The sequence below is a fragment of the Tachypleus tridentatus genome, chromosome 6 (assembly GCF_004210375.1).
Source record: "Tachypleus tridentatus isolate NWPU-2018 chromosome 6, ASM421037v1, whole genome shotgun sequence".
Lineage (NCBI taxonomy): Eukaryota > Metazoa > Arthropoda > Merostomata > Xiphosura > Limulidae > Tachypleus > Tachypleus tridentatus.
The window spans coordinates 151,932,283-151,949,680 of NC_134830.1; the positions used below are offsets into that span (position 1 = coordinate 151,932,283).

At 34.0% G+C, this 17,398-nt stretch overlaps 1 protein-coding gene and 1 long non-coding RNA gene across 2 annotated transcripts in view; both read right to left on the minus strand.

The window, feature by feature from the left end:
- Positions 1–129: 129 nt before the first annotated feature.
- Positions 130–8,819, minus strand: LOC143254079 (uncharacterized). The gene is made up of 3 exons (XR_013029946.1): positions 8,635–8,819; positions 3,838–4,036; positions 130–224 (listed from the first exon to the last, which is right to left on the minus strand). It is a non-coding gene; the product is annotated as an uncharacterized LOC143254079 (long non-coding RNA).
- LOC143254078 (ventricular zone-expressed PH domain-containing protein homolog 1-like) overlaps positions 8,818–17,398 on the minus strand; it is a 30,344-nt gene continuing 21,763 nt past the window's right edge. Inside the window, exons 5-8 of the mRNA XM_076508826.1 lie at positions 16,960–17,123; positions 12,021–12,230; positions 9,746–9,963; positions 8,818–8,965 (exon numbers count right to left, since the gene is read on the minus strand). Of these exons, the coding sequence (XP_076364941.1) occupies positions 8,818–8,965; positions 9,746–9,963; positions 12,021–12,230; positions 16,960–17,123 (740 nt within the window). The remainder of the gene's footprint in view (positions 8,966–9,745; positions 9,964–12,020; positions 12,231–16,959; positions 17,124–17,398) is intronic.

Here is a 17,398-nt window from a genome sequence, read left to right on the forward strand (position 1 = left end):
TGTTTTCAGATTCACAAGGTGGCAATGTTGTACTGGATGGAGAGGAAGGCTCTGGACTGCCACTGATGGAATGTGATGCTGCTGCAAAATGACTTCGTCGCAGATGAAGAATGACTTGGATGGAATGATGGAGTTTCACCAGTGGAATCACTTTTGACAGTGGAACTTGTTATGGATACGTCATTTTGCTGTGACTTTCTTCTTCAAGAACTGGAATGCTACCACTGATTTAAACATAGAAATAATCTCACCACAACGGACAAATAAAGTTTGTATTTATCAATATAATCATAAGCAGTCTGACATAACTACAATAGCTACTGCATCAAATGAGATATTGCAAAGAATATTCCTTGTATTATTCATCAAAATTTAAACCTTAAAATCTCTTCTTTGTTATAAAGCACAAAGATATACAATGAACTTTAGTTTTTGCTTTGTTCACCATGAGTATTGAAACCTAGTTTTTAGTATTTAGAGCCTGCAAACTTGGTGCTGAGCCATTGAGAAGGTCATTAAGGTTTTGTTCAATGTGGCTACAATAATGTTTACCTAATTACTCCATTGTAAACTCAAAACATACTGCAAAACTATTTTTCAAACACCATAATATAGGCCTAGTGGGAAAGGTACAGTTTGCTAAAAAATGTGGAAATTAAAGAACAGATTGCCCCCTAGTGACACTGCAGTACACCTGAGAGCTAACAATGCTAGAAACTAGGTTTTGATTCCCATGGTGGGAAGAGCACAGATAGTTAATTACAAATAACAACAAACATCAGAGTTTTAAACTAGAAAGTTTTACTATCAGTCAAAACATGAACACAAATATTTTTACTTAATTTAATTTTCTGTGGTTGCCCTCCTTAATTTTCAAGTGATATGCTAGAGGGAAGTTAACACCACCTGTTGGCAATTCTTAAGTTGCTATTGTCAGTCTGAGTAATAGGATTTGACCATCACAATATACCTATGGTCAGAATCTAGAGCAAAAGTTATTTTGCTTTTGTGTCAAGAGTACATCAGCCATGGAGTTTCAGATCCCCAATCGAGCATTAACCATCAGTTGTGTATAATTTAACAGTCGTGAAAATTAAAGTTATCAATTTATGCAATCTGCTTATCACAGCATGGTTTCTGTGACAACATATTTCTAAGTGACAATGAGTCATTTATTAACCTCAAAATTTGCTGTTTGTTATTCTGCTCACTTGCAGAAGGTTAAAAAAATTTGGTTTAGATTTCCTTTAATGGAATGTTTGCACAAAATATAAAAGATATAAAACACTCAAAGTTCTGTATCTTCAGCTATTAGTTTAAAAAAGATATAGAACACTCAAAGTTCTGTATTTTCAGCTATTAGTTTAAAAAAGATATAAAACACTGAAAGTTCTGTATCTTCAGCTATTAGTTTAAAAAAAAGATATAGAACACTCAAAGTTCTGTATCTTCAGCTATTAGTTTAAAAAAAGATATAGAACACTCAAAGTTCTGTATCTTCAGCTATTAGTTTAAAAAAAGATATAAAACACTCAAAGTTCTGTATCTTCAGCTATTAGTTTAAAAAAAGATATAGAACACTCAAAGTTCTGTATTTTCAGCTATTAGTTTAAAAAAAGATATAAAACACTCAAAGTTCTGTATCTTCAGCTATTAGTTTAAAAAAGATATAGAACACACTCAAAGTTCTGTATCTTCAGCTATTAGTTTAAAAAAAGATATAGAACACTCAAAGTTCTGTATCTTCAGCTATTAGTTTAAAAAAAGATATAGAACACTCAAAGTTCTGTATCTTCAGCTATTAGTTTAAAAAAAGATATAGAACACTCAAAGTTCTGTATCTTCAGCTATTAGTTTAAAAAAAGATATAGAACACTCAAAGTTCTGTATCTTCAGCTATTAGTTTAAAAGATATAGAAGACTCAAAGTTCTGTATCTTCAGCTATTAGTTTAAAAAAGATATAGAACACTCAAAGTTCTGTATCTTCAGCTATTAGTTTAAAAAAAGATATAGAACACTCAAAGTTCTGTATCTTCAGCTATTAGTTTAAAAAAAGATATAGAACACTCAAAGTTCTGTATCTTCAGCTATTAGTTTAAAAAAAATATAGAACACTCAAAGTTCTGTATTTTCAGCTATTAGTTTAAAAAAAAGATATAGAACACTCAAAGTTCTGTATCTTCAGCTATTAGTTTAAAAAAGATATAGAACACTCAAAGTTCTGTATCTTCAGCTATTAGTTTAAAAAAGATATAGAACACTCAAAGTTCTGTATCTTCAGCTATTAGTTTAAAAAAAAGATATAGAACACTCAAAGTTCTGTATCTTCAGCTATTAGTTTAAAAAAAAGATATAGAACACTCAAAGTTCTGTATCTTCAGCTATTAGTTTAAAAAAAGATATAGAACACTCAAAGTTCTGTATCTTCAGCTATTAGTTTAAAAAAGATATAGAACACTCAAAGTTCTGTATCTTCAGCTATTAGTTTAAAAAAAGATATAGAACACTCAAAGTTCTGTATCTTCAGCTATTAGTTTAAAAGAGATATAGAACACTGAAAGTTCTGTATCTTCAGCTATTAGTTTAAAAAAAGATATAGAACACTGAAAGTTCTGTATCTTCAGCTATTAGTTTAAAAAAAGATATAGAACACTCAAAGTTCTGTATCTTCAGCTATTAGTTTAAAAAAAGATATAGAACACTCAAAGTTCTGTATCTTCAGCTATTAGTTTAAAAAAGGATATAGAACACTGAAAGTTCTGTATCTTCAGCTATTAGTTTAAAAAAAGATATAGAACACTCAGCTATTAGTTTAAAAAAAGATGTAGAACACTCAAAGTTCTGTATCTTCAGCTATTAGTTTAAAAAAAGATATAGAACACTCAAAGTTCTGTATCTTCAGCTATTAGTTTAAAAAAAAGATATAGAACACTCAAAGTTCTGTATCTTCAGCTATTAGTTTAAAAAAAAGATATAGAACACTCAAAGTTCTGTATCTTCAGCTATTAGTTTAAAAAAGATATAGAACACTCAAAGTTCTGTATCTTCAGCTATTAGTTTAAAAAAAGATATAGAACACTCAAAGTTCTGTATCTTCAGCTATTAGTTTAAAAAAGATATAGAACACTCAAAGTTCTGTATCTTCAGCTATTAGTTTAAAAAAAGATATAGAACACTCAAAGTTCTGTATCTTCAGCTATTAGTTTAAAAAAGATATAGAACACTCAAAGTTCTGTATCTTCAGCTATTAGTTAAAAAAAGATATAGAACACTCAAAGTTCTGTATCTTCAGCTATTAGTTTAAAAAAAGATATAGAACACTCAAAGTTCTGTATCTTCAGCTATTAGTTTAAAAAAAGATATAGAACACTCAAAGTTCTGTATCTTCAGCAATTAGTTTAAAAAAAGATATAGAACACTCAAAGTTCTGTATCTTCAGCTATTAGTTTCACTTTCTACACTAAATTACCTTGTTTTAAAAAATTCCCAAAAATGTAAATATTTTTCAAAACTTATTTCAGCATCATGGAAACAAATTACCAAATAAAAAATATATACACATGTATTATAAACATATTTTTTGCAGTAAAAGCATCAACTGGTACAGGCAAAACCATGGCTGTAATGAGTGAAAAATACAACTGTCTTTGTCTTCTCCTCTGTTTTGTAATTATGGAGTTTTACCAATAGTTTCAAGTACTGTTTTCTTATAGCAAAGGCTATCTGCTGAGCCCACTGTGTGGAATCGAACCCCTGATTTTAGAGTTGTAAATCTGTAGACTTACCGCTGTACTAGCAGAGGGGCATTTCAAGTACTGAATACAGATAAACATTACCTAAAACTTTTCTGTTTTGCAGTTGTGGCTGAGGTGGTGACTGTGACACCACCACTTGTTATTCGAGAAGTCTGGGAAGCCGCAGTGTGTCGGTTGTTGAGGGCTGTGAAACTTTTGTTAACACCAGATCCAGAACTTAGTTTTGTCATGCTGACAGCTCGTCCAGTTGGAGAACTCAGTCTGCCGTTACTCTGATGAACTGAAAAACAAAAGAGTAAAAACCCACTGACTTTTCATGTTATTTAAAATAAATAAATAAGAAGCACTTTCTCATCAAATTAATATTGTCAGTTAACGATAAGAACTTTATTAAAAGTTATATAAAAATTATAATTTTCCTGTATTGAAAATGTATTTTCGATACATACTTACCTTCTCTCACAAGGTTAACTATTCCTAACAATACTGCCCTCTATATGTGAACATTTTCACTGCACATGCCACAAGCCCCACTCTTCCTCCCTGTTGGAATTACTACATTCCAACAACTCTCTCATGCAAATCATCGTAATTCATCTTTTAATTCATAGTATCAAAGTATGCTCACATGACACATGCCACTTCCCCTACGCTTGTTTACTGAATCTTTATCTTGAAAGTTGACAGAAGATGTGAACACCAGAGAAGAAGTGTGGTGACTGTGAGAGGATGTAAGTACCTACTGAAAATATATTTTCAGTATAGGAAAATTATAACTTCTCATAAGGTACCTACTCCTCACAGGATAGCTAGAATTCCACAGTCAGAAGGAGAAATATCAGATGTACACATAAAGGTGTCTGCAGGACACCTCTGAGAGAACCACACCACATATACTCTTTGTCCATGTGTATAAATCAGCAAACACGAGGGTAGAATATTTGAGATGTAAAGTGACTGAGGTGCATCAGACCATACTCCACAACATTCCAAACCTCCTCTACAGGGTACCAACATTCTGTGGGAATCATACCATTTTCACCTCCAACACAGTAATCAGAGATTAAGAACTACTCCAATTCCTGGGTATGACACAAGAATAAACACCCTAAAACTATCTGGGACTGGAAATCTGATGTCGAGAGAATGGATTCAAAGTTTTTTCACTCAAATCCTACACAGCAATGGTGGGAATCAATGCTTGTGAGAAGGTAGGATGAGGGCTGTTGATAAAAGGGGTTGGACTGCAGTTGTAATGGATGTGGAACAGGAGGCCATGTCATCCAGGAAGGTGATGAATCAACTCCTATGATAGTTAATTAGTATCAGGAGGCCAAACTCGTTAGAGAGTCTGGAGGAACATCATCACCAGAGGTAGTGCAATGGGCGACCACAATACCCTACTTTAAAAAGCAGACTATACCAAGTTATTCACTCAAGACATGGCAGGGATGGGCATCTATCTCCTTCTGCTTTACCCATACAGTCCATGGGTGGTATGGTCCAAAATAGGCATATTTATGCAGCAACTGTCATGAGATAAATAACCTTCAAGCGATCCTGTGGAACATCCCATCTTAACAACGACTATGCAGAGTCATGGTTAAGAGAGAGGAAAAATGAGTCAACATAGCTTATACAGACAAATTACACAAGAAGAATGATGAAAATGTTCAAAAAGAGGTAGAGGACATGGAGGACTACAGTATTGTCCCAGTCTTGAAGGGCAGGATGCCTGGAAGGAAACACAAGCACGGTGAGAACATGTAACTAAAAACACAACAGCATATTGAGAAACAGAAGATATGGGATAGGGTTACCCTATATCCAGAAATTGGAAAGACTTAAGACTCATGGTCAAAGAGCCAGGTAAGAAATTCTGCCACCTGAGCCACTAAAAGCTTGCCAGCAGGAAATCATCTGCCAGTGGAAAACAGCTGAATTAGACCTTTGCTAGCAAATGTCCATGGAAGATGGATGAATAGAAGCAGTAGAAGGGAGGTAACTCATTGCATGAAGCCAGATCTCTTTGTCAAGGACCAGACAAATGTCATGCATAAATATACAGAATGGGGAGACTAAGATAAAGGGAAAAAGAGTGGATACAAAAGATAGAGAAACAGTGAAAGGACAGGAAGTTAAAGGAAAAGACATTGGAGCCTCAGAAACCAGGATTGTGCTAACCAATGGAGTACAATGAGGAGAACCCAAAGTAAGTGGAGTGTATCAGAGAAATAACCCAACGGCAAATGGATGGTGGGGTACACATCACGGTATTTGTGAGACTGATCCTAGCTGAAGGCACCAACAGCTAGAAGAAATATATCCAACTGGGAAGAAATTCAGAGGAGATAAAGGTCTCTGAAAACAACTGAATCTAATGACCACTCCAAGAAATATATTTGGTCTGGACGCGGAAAGACAACCACTACCAGATTGAAATCACCTGGCACATGACATGCAAGATGAATGTAATGCACCTGGTTCAGGTAACAAAAATCCCTGGATTGGGTGCTCCCTTGGCAGTTGATAGGAGTCACAACTGTTGAGCTGCCACAATGAAACATCACCAGACAATGATGGGTGAGAGAATGGAAGTGGGATAACACCAACAATCTGTCAGAAGTTTGAAAACACACACCCTGAATTTCCTCTGACAGATGCTGGCAAGTTATAGGATCTGGAGAAAGAAAGAAAACAAGCGAGGAGAAACTGGAGTTTCCCTGATAAAATCTTTGTCACACATTTATCTTTGACAAAGTGTAGTCAATGAGAAAGAAAACCTAACAATTGAGCTCTAACAGGACCCAAATCCATCAGGTCATCATTGGTATTATTGACAATGGACAATATGTCAGTATGACCCCGACTAAAGGAAGTACTCAAACTGGAAGGAATGGATAAATCATGGGAGGATAAAGGACAGAAAACAGGAACAGGTGGTACTGAAGGTTCTGATCAAAACAAATGGACCAAAGAATGGACTGTTGTTAGGCAGATGCTACCCAAGGCTTGATATTCTCATGAACAGTATCAGACATAATACAGAAGAAAAGAAGCAAGACAGAAGTCCCCAAAATAAGTAGAGGGTAACTTAACCCAAATCCGAAAAGGGTACTTATCGATAAGGTCTCAGAAATAAAGAATCTGCGTGCATAACAACACAGCCAAGGATGAAACATGAGCCAAAGTGGAACAGGGAAGGTGAAGGGTGTCAGCAGAAAATATCTCAGAATATTTGTGGAGAACCTCCAAGAGGAGATAAATGGAAGAGAGACACCTAAGAAGGAAATGAGGGTATGACAAAAGTGAAAATATTGGGCATTTGTGAGACTAACATTAGATTCGAAAGCTGCTCCCCCAAGAAATAATAATGAACCAAGTAATAAGTGATCCAAAAAAACGGATATTTTGTCTGACGGCAAGCAAGGACGCATCTGATCAGATGCTCACACGAGATGGGGCCCACTGCTCCCATCACCCAACTGGGAGATAAAATAATCAGTGTGAAACTGAGGAAGGGAATATCAAAAATGGTTGAGAAGAATGATCATGCAACAAAATAGGAAGAGGAGAATAAGAAATAAGATGAAAGAGACAAAGCATTACAAGCCTGAGAAACAAGATCCGTGAAAGCCGAGGAATGTCTAGGTAAATTTTCAGGATAATGTTGAGAAGGAATCACAAATTCAAAAGGAGGAAAAAGCTGATCAAAATCATCATCCCACTGAATAATGTCAGCTGAATCAGGAGTTTTGGAAATGTCCTGTATGACCCATAACCCAGGTGAGCAGGGTTTACAATAAAATAAAACGTTTTTTCCATGATAGGTTACGTTATGAAAAATAAGTTAACAAAATACTGGTATTGTGACAACCATTTCACTCATAAAATCACACTTGATGAGTCATCAGAAGTGGAAAGAAATGTCTAATATATATATAATTCAATTTTCGATTGATACTCAAAATACAACTAACTTTTTCTATAAAAAAAATCTACTTGGGTACAGCTCTGCAAGTTAATAAATATCAATAAATGAAGAGAAAAATTACCACAAATAGTTCTGTACCTTTCACTAAATGTTAGAAAATTCAAGCGATACCACTGAGTGGTGTCCAGAAACTGATAAGAGTAAACTGTAGAAATTTGTGTACATAAATTAGTTTTCATATTTCAAAATAAAAGCTTTTTCTTTTTTTTTTCTTTTTTGTAAATAAGCCTACCCCAAAGGTATTACAAAAGAAAACCAGCATGTGGTCTGCTACAAACTTCTCATAATTTGCAAATTTCACCAAATCCTGAACCAAGGTCTGCTTTATGTTTAACACTTGATATTTTATGAGTTAAGCTTTTGAATTAGAAATAACTTAACTGAACACAGAATTTTTATCAACATTTTAAGAAACTAATTTGACCCATGCCAGAGTCCAAGTGCCACAATTATTGTAGGAATACGAAATGGGTTAAATCTGATGGTTTTAAAGCAGCACCACACTGTGTCCACTGTAAGGAATCAAATTTCAACATTGTAAGTCAAGAGACTTACCAGTGTCCCACCAAAGGGAGGGGGTAAGGAAACAGTTTCAGCTCAAAATATCAACCAAAAGTCCATCAAAAATGTGTTACATTTGTTAGTATATTTAATTCTGGCATCAATACAGGTGATTACAAAGAATTTCAAGAAACACCACATTCAATTAATGGCAGAGTGTTTTCTGATTTCTTTTTATATGCACCATTTATTTTTATTTTTTTATAGTAGAAAGACAATCTCAATTACTAATGCAGGACTAAAAACAAATCAACAAATTCCAAAACAGAATAACTTGGAGTTTTAAAAGATTACACAACAGTAATTATCTGTAATCTTCTTACCCATAATTCCTCCAGCCGTCGAGAGCCTGCTTAAGCTACGGTTCATAGGTTGATTGGAAAGCAGCTGACTAAGAGATCTTCTCTCTGGTACAGTCACCAGGCTGTGTTTTGAATTAGCTATATTTCCTCGGCTCTCTCGAGACAGACCAGCTACGTTACTCTGCACACCAGACTTTGTGGATGTTATAGGGTTGTTACTGACATGACCGTCGTGGTACAGAGAGTCGTTACTATACTGTTTGTAGAAGTAGCCACCAAATCTTGCTTGCTGCCTCCAACTCGAACAATCGTGATGCCTCCAGAGGTCTGGTTCAAATGATGTTGGTGACGGCTGAAAAAAATAGAAGCGAGAGAAAAATATTTTCAATTAATCTTTTATTGAGTTTTGTAATTAACGTAACCACATTATACCTTGAAAATTCATAAAGGTCATGCATTTGCTATAACAGAAATACTTAACTCAACAATGATACTCTGTTTGGTCTTAATAACATTATCACTTTTATCACAAATTCCAAAACAGAACAGGAGCTACTGATGAATTCCTGCACTAACGTTACTAATATTCAAAATACTAACACAAATAGAATAACAAGTAAAAGCATACAAGTTCAGTTTAGCAAATTAATGCTGAGATAAAAGAACTTAAGTTTAAACACAAAATACAACTTATGTGATTATTACAACTTTATTTCAGAATAACTTATTTTCATCATAATTTTCATTTTAAAGACAACTAGCACCATCTTTTTTAAAAATCAACAACTACTTTTCACTGGCTGATAGTTCAATATACTTTCTCTCTTACAACTAACTACACATTGAAAAACATTGTACAAAAAGCACTTTTGTACAAGATTAAAATCTGTTTGCCAGTTTTAGTTACTAATACATACTGTCAAGTCAAATGAAAGTCCCTGAACCAATTTCAGGTTCTAATACTTGCTTCTGAGCCAGATTAATGCAAACCATGGAATCTCAGATCCATAGTCTGGTTAAATCAATTAACCATGCTCAGTCCAGCACAGCATACCACTCAAACTAAGACAAAACCACATTCCCTGAAACAGAATATCATATACAAACAAATAACAAATAAGAAAATGCTTACTTAGGATTTGCATAGTCTGCTTTCAGCTCCTGAATGTACCACCGAGCTGTTGAGGTGGATCCTTCAGCCTGGCTACAGATGTCAGGCAGGTAGCGTGGCAAAAGCACTGGATAGACTTCCGTTATTCCTTTGATTTCTCGTAACAAGGCATGCAAACTAGAATGGTCAGTTTTAGCCAGCTGAGCTACCAAGTAATCTAAGCAGTCTTTTCCTCTTTCCTGTTTACAATTAAACATTTTTTTTCATTCTCCATAGATTCAGGTCATAAAAAAAACAAATTAAAAAATCAAAATCAGATAGATTAAAAAAAGTTACAATTTACAAAAATCAAACATAATACGTAAAATTCCAACAACTGAATTTATCAAAAAAAAACACTTCATCCCAGAAACAAATGTTCTGAAAATAATTATTTTTATTCTACACAATACTAAAACATTCTATTTTAATACAGCCATCAGGGAAAATTTAAAATCAATTTTGCAAAATATTGTGTAGCAATTATTTTTAGCTCTCAAAAGTACTGTATAAAAGAAAAAAATAACAATGAATATTGGGTGAAACTGATAGTCCATCTATTAACTAAACCACTTATAACTTGAATGTATCAAACCTTAAATTAATGGCATCTACCACACCTGAAAGCAACCAATTCCATATGTCAATCATTCTGTTAAACAAGAAAGATGTTAAATTTTATAACTGATTGTTAATGTGTCAATAACATCTTGATTTTGTCCTTCTCAGAAAAGAAATAACAAAACTGCACGAACCTTAGTAATGGAAAACAAAACCCTCAAGATATTGTAAACTCTCCAAACCTTTAGATGGACACTGTTTAGATTTAATAAAACATTACAAATAGCTCCTTTTATCCTACAACTTCTTTATTTTCCTCTTAATATCAGTAAGTTACATTACACACACACACACACACAGTTTATGTTTGGAAACTCCAGTACAATCACCACTTTTAATTAAAAATCACAAAAACACGATGAAAACTGTCAATACATTTTTATTAACAGTGACCTATGACCTGATCTGTCACAGTGTCATTAAGTTAGGCTAAATAACAATATTCTCAAGAATACAAACAACAGTTAAAAAACTGTACAAACATTCCTGGATCTGTGATTTATTCCTAAGCCTCCCAAACTTACCACTAAATTGTTGTTAAGCTGCAAGGACAATATCAACTTATTTTTCACACAATTTTATTCACTTGGCAAATAGATAAACAGCTTATAATGTTTTATAAATAGATAAACAGCTTATAATGTTTTATAAATAGATAAACAGCTTATAATGTTTTATAAATAGATAAACAGCTTATAATGTTTTATAAATAGATAAACAGCTTATAATGTTTTATAAATAGATAAACAGCTTATAATGTTTTATAAATAGATAAACAGCTTATAATGTTTTATAAATAGATAAACAGCTTATAATGTTTTATAAATAGATAAACAGCTTATAATGTTTTATAAATAGATAAACAGCTTATAATGTTTTATTCAATGACTTCAAAATCTGGCTGTAGCTACTTTTAGGGTAGTAACAGAAATGTGTAATAGGATAATCAGAGAAAGTGACAGAAAATCACACAAAAAACAAAACCTTCAAAATAATATAAAAAAAACAGTTTCTCAGAAACTGAAACCTACACTTTGGAAAAGCCTAAAAAATTATAAAAAGATCAATATTTGTTTACAGACGAAACACCTAGGAAATGTACAAAAAATGATAACTAAAACTATTATAAACATACGATGTTTCAACAAAATCACGTGGTCATTAGGCACAAGTAGTTAACAAATAATAATAAATCGTTTTTTTTTATACTATTGTTACACAAAAACATAGAAATATCTTTAAGGTATCAGAATTACAAGTCTTTTTGTTTTAATTGTTTCTGCTTCCCCAGAAAAGCACAACTGCATTTTATCATAGCTTATCTCATAACAACTACATTCAAATGAACAAACTTGTTTGATTACAATCGTTATACCTGATATTTTCCAAGAATAATCTCACAATAGTGTGTACATTCTCAGCATTTTTCAGTAATCATGTAATTTATAAGTTTTGATACAAAATAAATCAGTTTTATACAAATAAGATTTAAGTAATTTCCATCAATTTATTGTCCTGATTAAAATTACTCATCAAAAATTATTTTAAGTTCTTATAAACCATGTTTAATAATTTTGCATGTACCACAAACAAGGTAAGAACCCTTAAAAAAAAGAAATAAAAGCTTTATACAAACCAGACTCAGCTTCCCAATGATGCCGAGCATGCGTGCTACAAGAGGGAGTGACCCAGGCTGCTGCTCGCCCACTGCCTTCATCTTCTGTTGGTGTTCTGTGAACGGTAAGGGACGGATTGCGGCCATGTCGAGGAATATCTGAAGTACACACATGACACAACTCGAGATTGTCAGGCACTCGCTCAACTGCGGCAAATTGCTCTCCAGTAACTAGAACACATCACAGGTTATTTTACTGAACCCACACTTACAATATGAGTCTGATAACATGTATCGATTGGGTTTGAAATAAAAATGTGCAATTCAATATTCAGTGTTTATACAATGATATTTTATGTGGCATATTAAACCCATGGCTGTCCTTCTGCAGGTTGAAAAACAAATTCAGTATTCAGTGTTTATACAATGATATTTTGTGTGGTCTATCAAACCCATGGCTGTCCTTCTGCAGGTTGAAAGACAAATTCAGTATGCAGTGTTTATAGAATATTTTATGTGGCATATTAAACCCATGGCTGTCCTTCTGCAGGTTGAAAGACAACATGTGCCAGCTCAGTAGGAAAAATTTTGATAAACCCGTGAACATTGTTTTGAAAATTCTAACAGTATATTATAAAAGTAATACAATAATCTAGGAAATATGGACATTTACTACAAATTAGGATTTTTACTTGATATAAATGAGCAGCATAGTTTATGATTTGAGTAAGAAACATAAGGCAGGGAAATTAATGGATAACAATGTGTTAAAGAAAGGAAATAACTGATTCGAATAACAGCATTGTTATATTAATAGAAACCTTTAATTTGGTAAAGTAAGTCCTCATATCTGTTAGTAAAAAAACCTTGGTCAGTGTTTTTACTCCAAAAATCTAGATTGAACATTTGAACTTTAGTAGATGGTGTAATTCCTTGAGTTTTAGACACAGACAGATGAAACATGTCTTTTAATTCAATAAATCAACCGAAAAGTCCATTATTCTCACAAACATTTTTATTCATCTAAAAATTTAATCTCTTTTTAACAAAAATAAAATACACCTTTCAAATTACAGTTATCAGTAAGTGGGTAAAGCTATCTTATCTATATATGCCACATGTTAAAGTGTCTGTATGTATAGCTTAGGGACACTAGTGGAATGTGGGTGTATGGTACACACTAATATAATTTTAACAGCTGAACATTTATTTTGATACATACAAAAATTGTCTCACTTTTATTACCAACTCACTGCAGGACAGTACACTTCAAATGAACAACTAAAGATACTGGAGTCTTCTAACAGTCAAAGTTCAGACGTTCAATCAATGTTGCAAATTTAGTGGTAGCTGTTTAGGCTAATTTAGTTAATACATTATCACAAGAAGATGAACACGAGTTTAGAAGAGTGATGAACACAAGCTTAGAAGAGTGATGAACACAAGGTTAGAAGAGCAATGAACACAAGTTTAGAAGAGTAATGAACACAAGTTTAGAAGAGTCATGAACACAAGTTTAGAAGAGTAATGAACACAAGTTTAGAAGAGTGATGAACACAAGCTTAGAAGAGTAATGAACAAAAGTTTAGAAGAGTAATGAACACAAGTTTAGAAGAGTAATGAACACAAGTTTAAAAGGGTGATGAACACAAGTTTTAGAGTAATGAACACAAGTTTAGAAGGGTGATGAACACAAGTTTAGAAGGGTGATGAACACAAGTTTAGAAGGGTGATGAACACAAGTTTAGAAGGGTGATGAACACAAGTTTAGAAGGGTGATGAACACAAGTTTAGAAGGGTGATGAACACAAGTTTAGAAGGGTGATGAACACAAGTTTAGAAGAGTGATGAACACAAGTTTAGAAGAGTAATGAACACAAGTTTAGAAGAGTGATGAACACAAGCTTAGAAGAGTAATGAACACAAGTTTAGAAGAGAAATGAAGACAAGTTTAAAAGAGTGATGAAGACAAGTTTAAAAGAGTGATGAAGACAAGTTTAAAAGAGTGATGAACACAAGCTTAGAAGAGTGATGAACACAAGCTTAGAAGAGTAATGAACACAAGTTTAGAAGAGTGATGAACACAAGTTTAGAAGAGTGATGAACACAAGTTTAGAAGAGTGATGAACACAAGCTTAGAAGAGTGATGAACACAAGCTTAGACGAGTGATGAACACAAGCTTAAAAGAGTGATGAACACAAGCTTAGAAGAGTGATGAACACAAGTTTTAGAGTAATGAACACAAGTTTTAGAGTAATGAACACAAGTTTAGAAGAGTGATGAACACAAGCTTAGACAAGTAATGAACACAAGTTTAGACGAGTGATGAACACAAGTTTAGAAGAGTGATGAACACAAGTTTAGAAGAGTGATGAACACAAGTTTAGAAGAGTGATGAACACAAGCTTAGAAGAGTAATGAACACAAGTTTAGAAGAGTGATGAACACAAGTTTAGAAGAGTGATGAACACAAGCTTAGACGAGTGATGAACACAAGTTTAGAAGGGTGATGAACACAAGTTTAGAAGGGTGATGAACACAAGTTTAGAAGGGTGATGAACACAAGTTTAGAAGGGTGATGAACACAAGTTTAGAAGGGTGATGAACACAAGTTTAGAAGGGTGATGAACACAAGTTTAGAAGGGTGATGAACACAAGTTTAGAAGAGTGATGAACACAAGCTTAGAAGAGTGATGAACACAAGCTTAGAAGAGTGATGAACACAAGTTTGGAAGAGTGATGAACACAAGTTTAGAAGAGTGATGAACACAAGTTTAGAAGAGTGATGAACACAAGTTTAGACGAGTGATGAACACAAGTTTAGAAGGGTGATGAACACAAGCTTAGAAGAGTGATGAACACAAGCTTAGAAGGGTGATGAACACAAGCTTAGAAGGGTGATGAACACAAGTTTAGAAGAGTGATGAACACAAGTTTAGAAGAGTGATGAACACAAGTTTAGAAGAGTGATGAACACAAGTTTAGACGAGTGATGAACACAAGTTTAGAAGAGTGATGAACACAAGTTTAGACGAGTGATGAACACAAGTTTAGACGAGTGATGAACACAAGTTTAGACGAGTGATGAACACAAGTTTAGAAGAGTGATGAACACAAGTTTAGAAGGGTGATGAACACAAGTTTAGAAGGGTGATGAACACAAGTTTAGAAGGGTGATGAACACAAGCTTAGAAGAGTGATGAACACAAGCTTAGAAGAGTGATGAACACAAGTTTAGAAGAGTGATGAACACAAATTTAGAAGAGTAATGAACACAAGTTTAGAAGGGTGATGAACACAAGTTTAGAAGGGTGATGAACACAAGTTTAGAAGGGTGATGAACACAAGTTTAGAAGAGTGATGAACACAAGTTTAGAAGAGTGATGAACACAAGTTTAGAAGAGTGATGAACACAAGTTTAGAAGAGTGATGAACACAAGTTTAGAAGAGTGATGAACACAAGTTTAGACGAGTGATGAACACAAGTTTAGAAGGGTGATGAACACAAGCTTAGAAGAGTGATGAACACAAGTTTAGAAGGGTGATGAACACAAGCTTAGAAGGGTGATGAACACAAGCTTAGAAGAGTGATGAACACAAGTTTAGAAGAGTGATGAACACAAGTTTAGACGAGTGATGAACACAAGTTTAGAAGAGTGATGAACACAAGTTTAGACGAGTGATGAACACAAGTTTAGACGAGTGATGAACACAAGTTTAGAAGGGTGATGAACACAAGTTTAGAAGGGTGATGAACACAAGTTTAGAAGGGTGATGAACACAAGTTTAGAAGGGTGATGAACACAAGCTTAGAAGAGTGATGAACACAAGCTTAGAAGAGTGATGAACACAAGTTTAGAAGGGTGATGAACACAAGTTTAGAAGAGTGATGAACACAAGCTTAGAAGGGTGATGAACACAAGTTTAGAAGAGTGATGAACACAAGCTTAGAAGGGTGATGAACACAAGCTTAGAAGGGTGATGAACACAAGCTTAGAAGGGTGATGAACACAAGTTTAGAAGGGTGATGAACACAAGTTTAGAAGGGTGATGAACACAAGTTTAGAAGGGTGATGAACACAAGCTTAGAAGAGTGATGAACACAAGTTTAGAAGAGTGATGAACACAAGTTTAGAAGGGTGATGAACACAAGTTTAGAAGGGTGATGAACACAAGTTTAGAAGGGTGATGAACACAAGTTTAGAAGGGTGATGAACACAAGCTTAGAAGAGTGATGAACACAAGCTTAGAAGGGTGATGAACACAAGTTTAGAAGGGTGATGAACACAAGTTTAGAAGGGTGATGAACACAAGTTTAGAAGGGTGATGAACACAAGTTTAGAAGAGTGATGAACACAAGTTTAGAAGGGTGATGAACACAAGCTTAGAAGAGTGATGAACACAAGTTTAGAAGAGTGATGAACACAAGTTTAGAAGAGTGATGAACACAAGTTTAGAAGGGTGATGAACACAAGTTTAGAAGAGTGATGAACACAAGCTTAGAAGGGTGATGAACACAAGTTTAGAAGAGTGATGAACACAAGCTTAGAAGGGTGATGAACACAAGCTTAGAAGAGTGATGAACACAAGTTTAGAAGAGTGATGAACACAAGCTTAGAAGGGTGATGAACACAAGTTTAGAAGGGTGATGAACACAAGTTTAGAAGGGTGATGAACACAAGTTTAGAAGGGTGATGAACACAAGTTTAGAAGGGTGATGAACACAAGCTTAGAAGAGTGATGAACACAAGTTTAGAAGGGTGATGAACACAAGCTTAGAAGAGTGATGAACACAAGTTTAGAAGAGTGATGAACACAAGTTTAGAAGAGTGATGAACACAAGTTTAGAAGAGTGATGAACACAAGTTTAGAAGAGTGATGAACACAAGTTTAGAAGAGTGATGAACACAAGTTTAGAAGAGTGATGAACACAAGTTTAGAAAAGTGATGAATACTCACCGAAGGTTTGTTTTTGGCAATTAAACTAAATAATTTAAGAAGGATTATCTTCTCAGAGTTTTCACACAAAGGCAACAAAGAAACTAGTGCCATCACATGGTCATGAATTGGTTCTTTATTGACAGCATATATCTGTGGGAGAACTTTCACAAGCAAATAGTTTCCTGTAAAAGTAAGAAATATTCAATGCATTGTTTAGTAATTAATCAAGATAACAAACATTAAGAATGTATAAAAAAAAATGATTTTTTTCAAATTTAATTTAGAATTAATCCAGTACAACAAATTTATTATAATAAAACAATATAAAAGGCAAGTGAATTATTGTTCATTAAGACCTTTTGTTTGTGTGGATGGAATGTCACTTGAATAAACAGTAATTAAACAGTACACAAACCTGTCAATAAAAGGAAAATAATTTTGCTCAATTTGTTTTTTA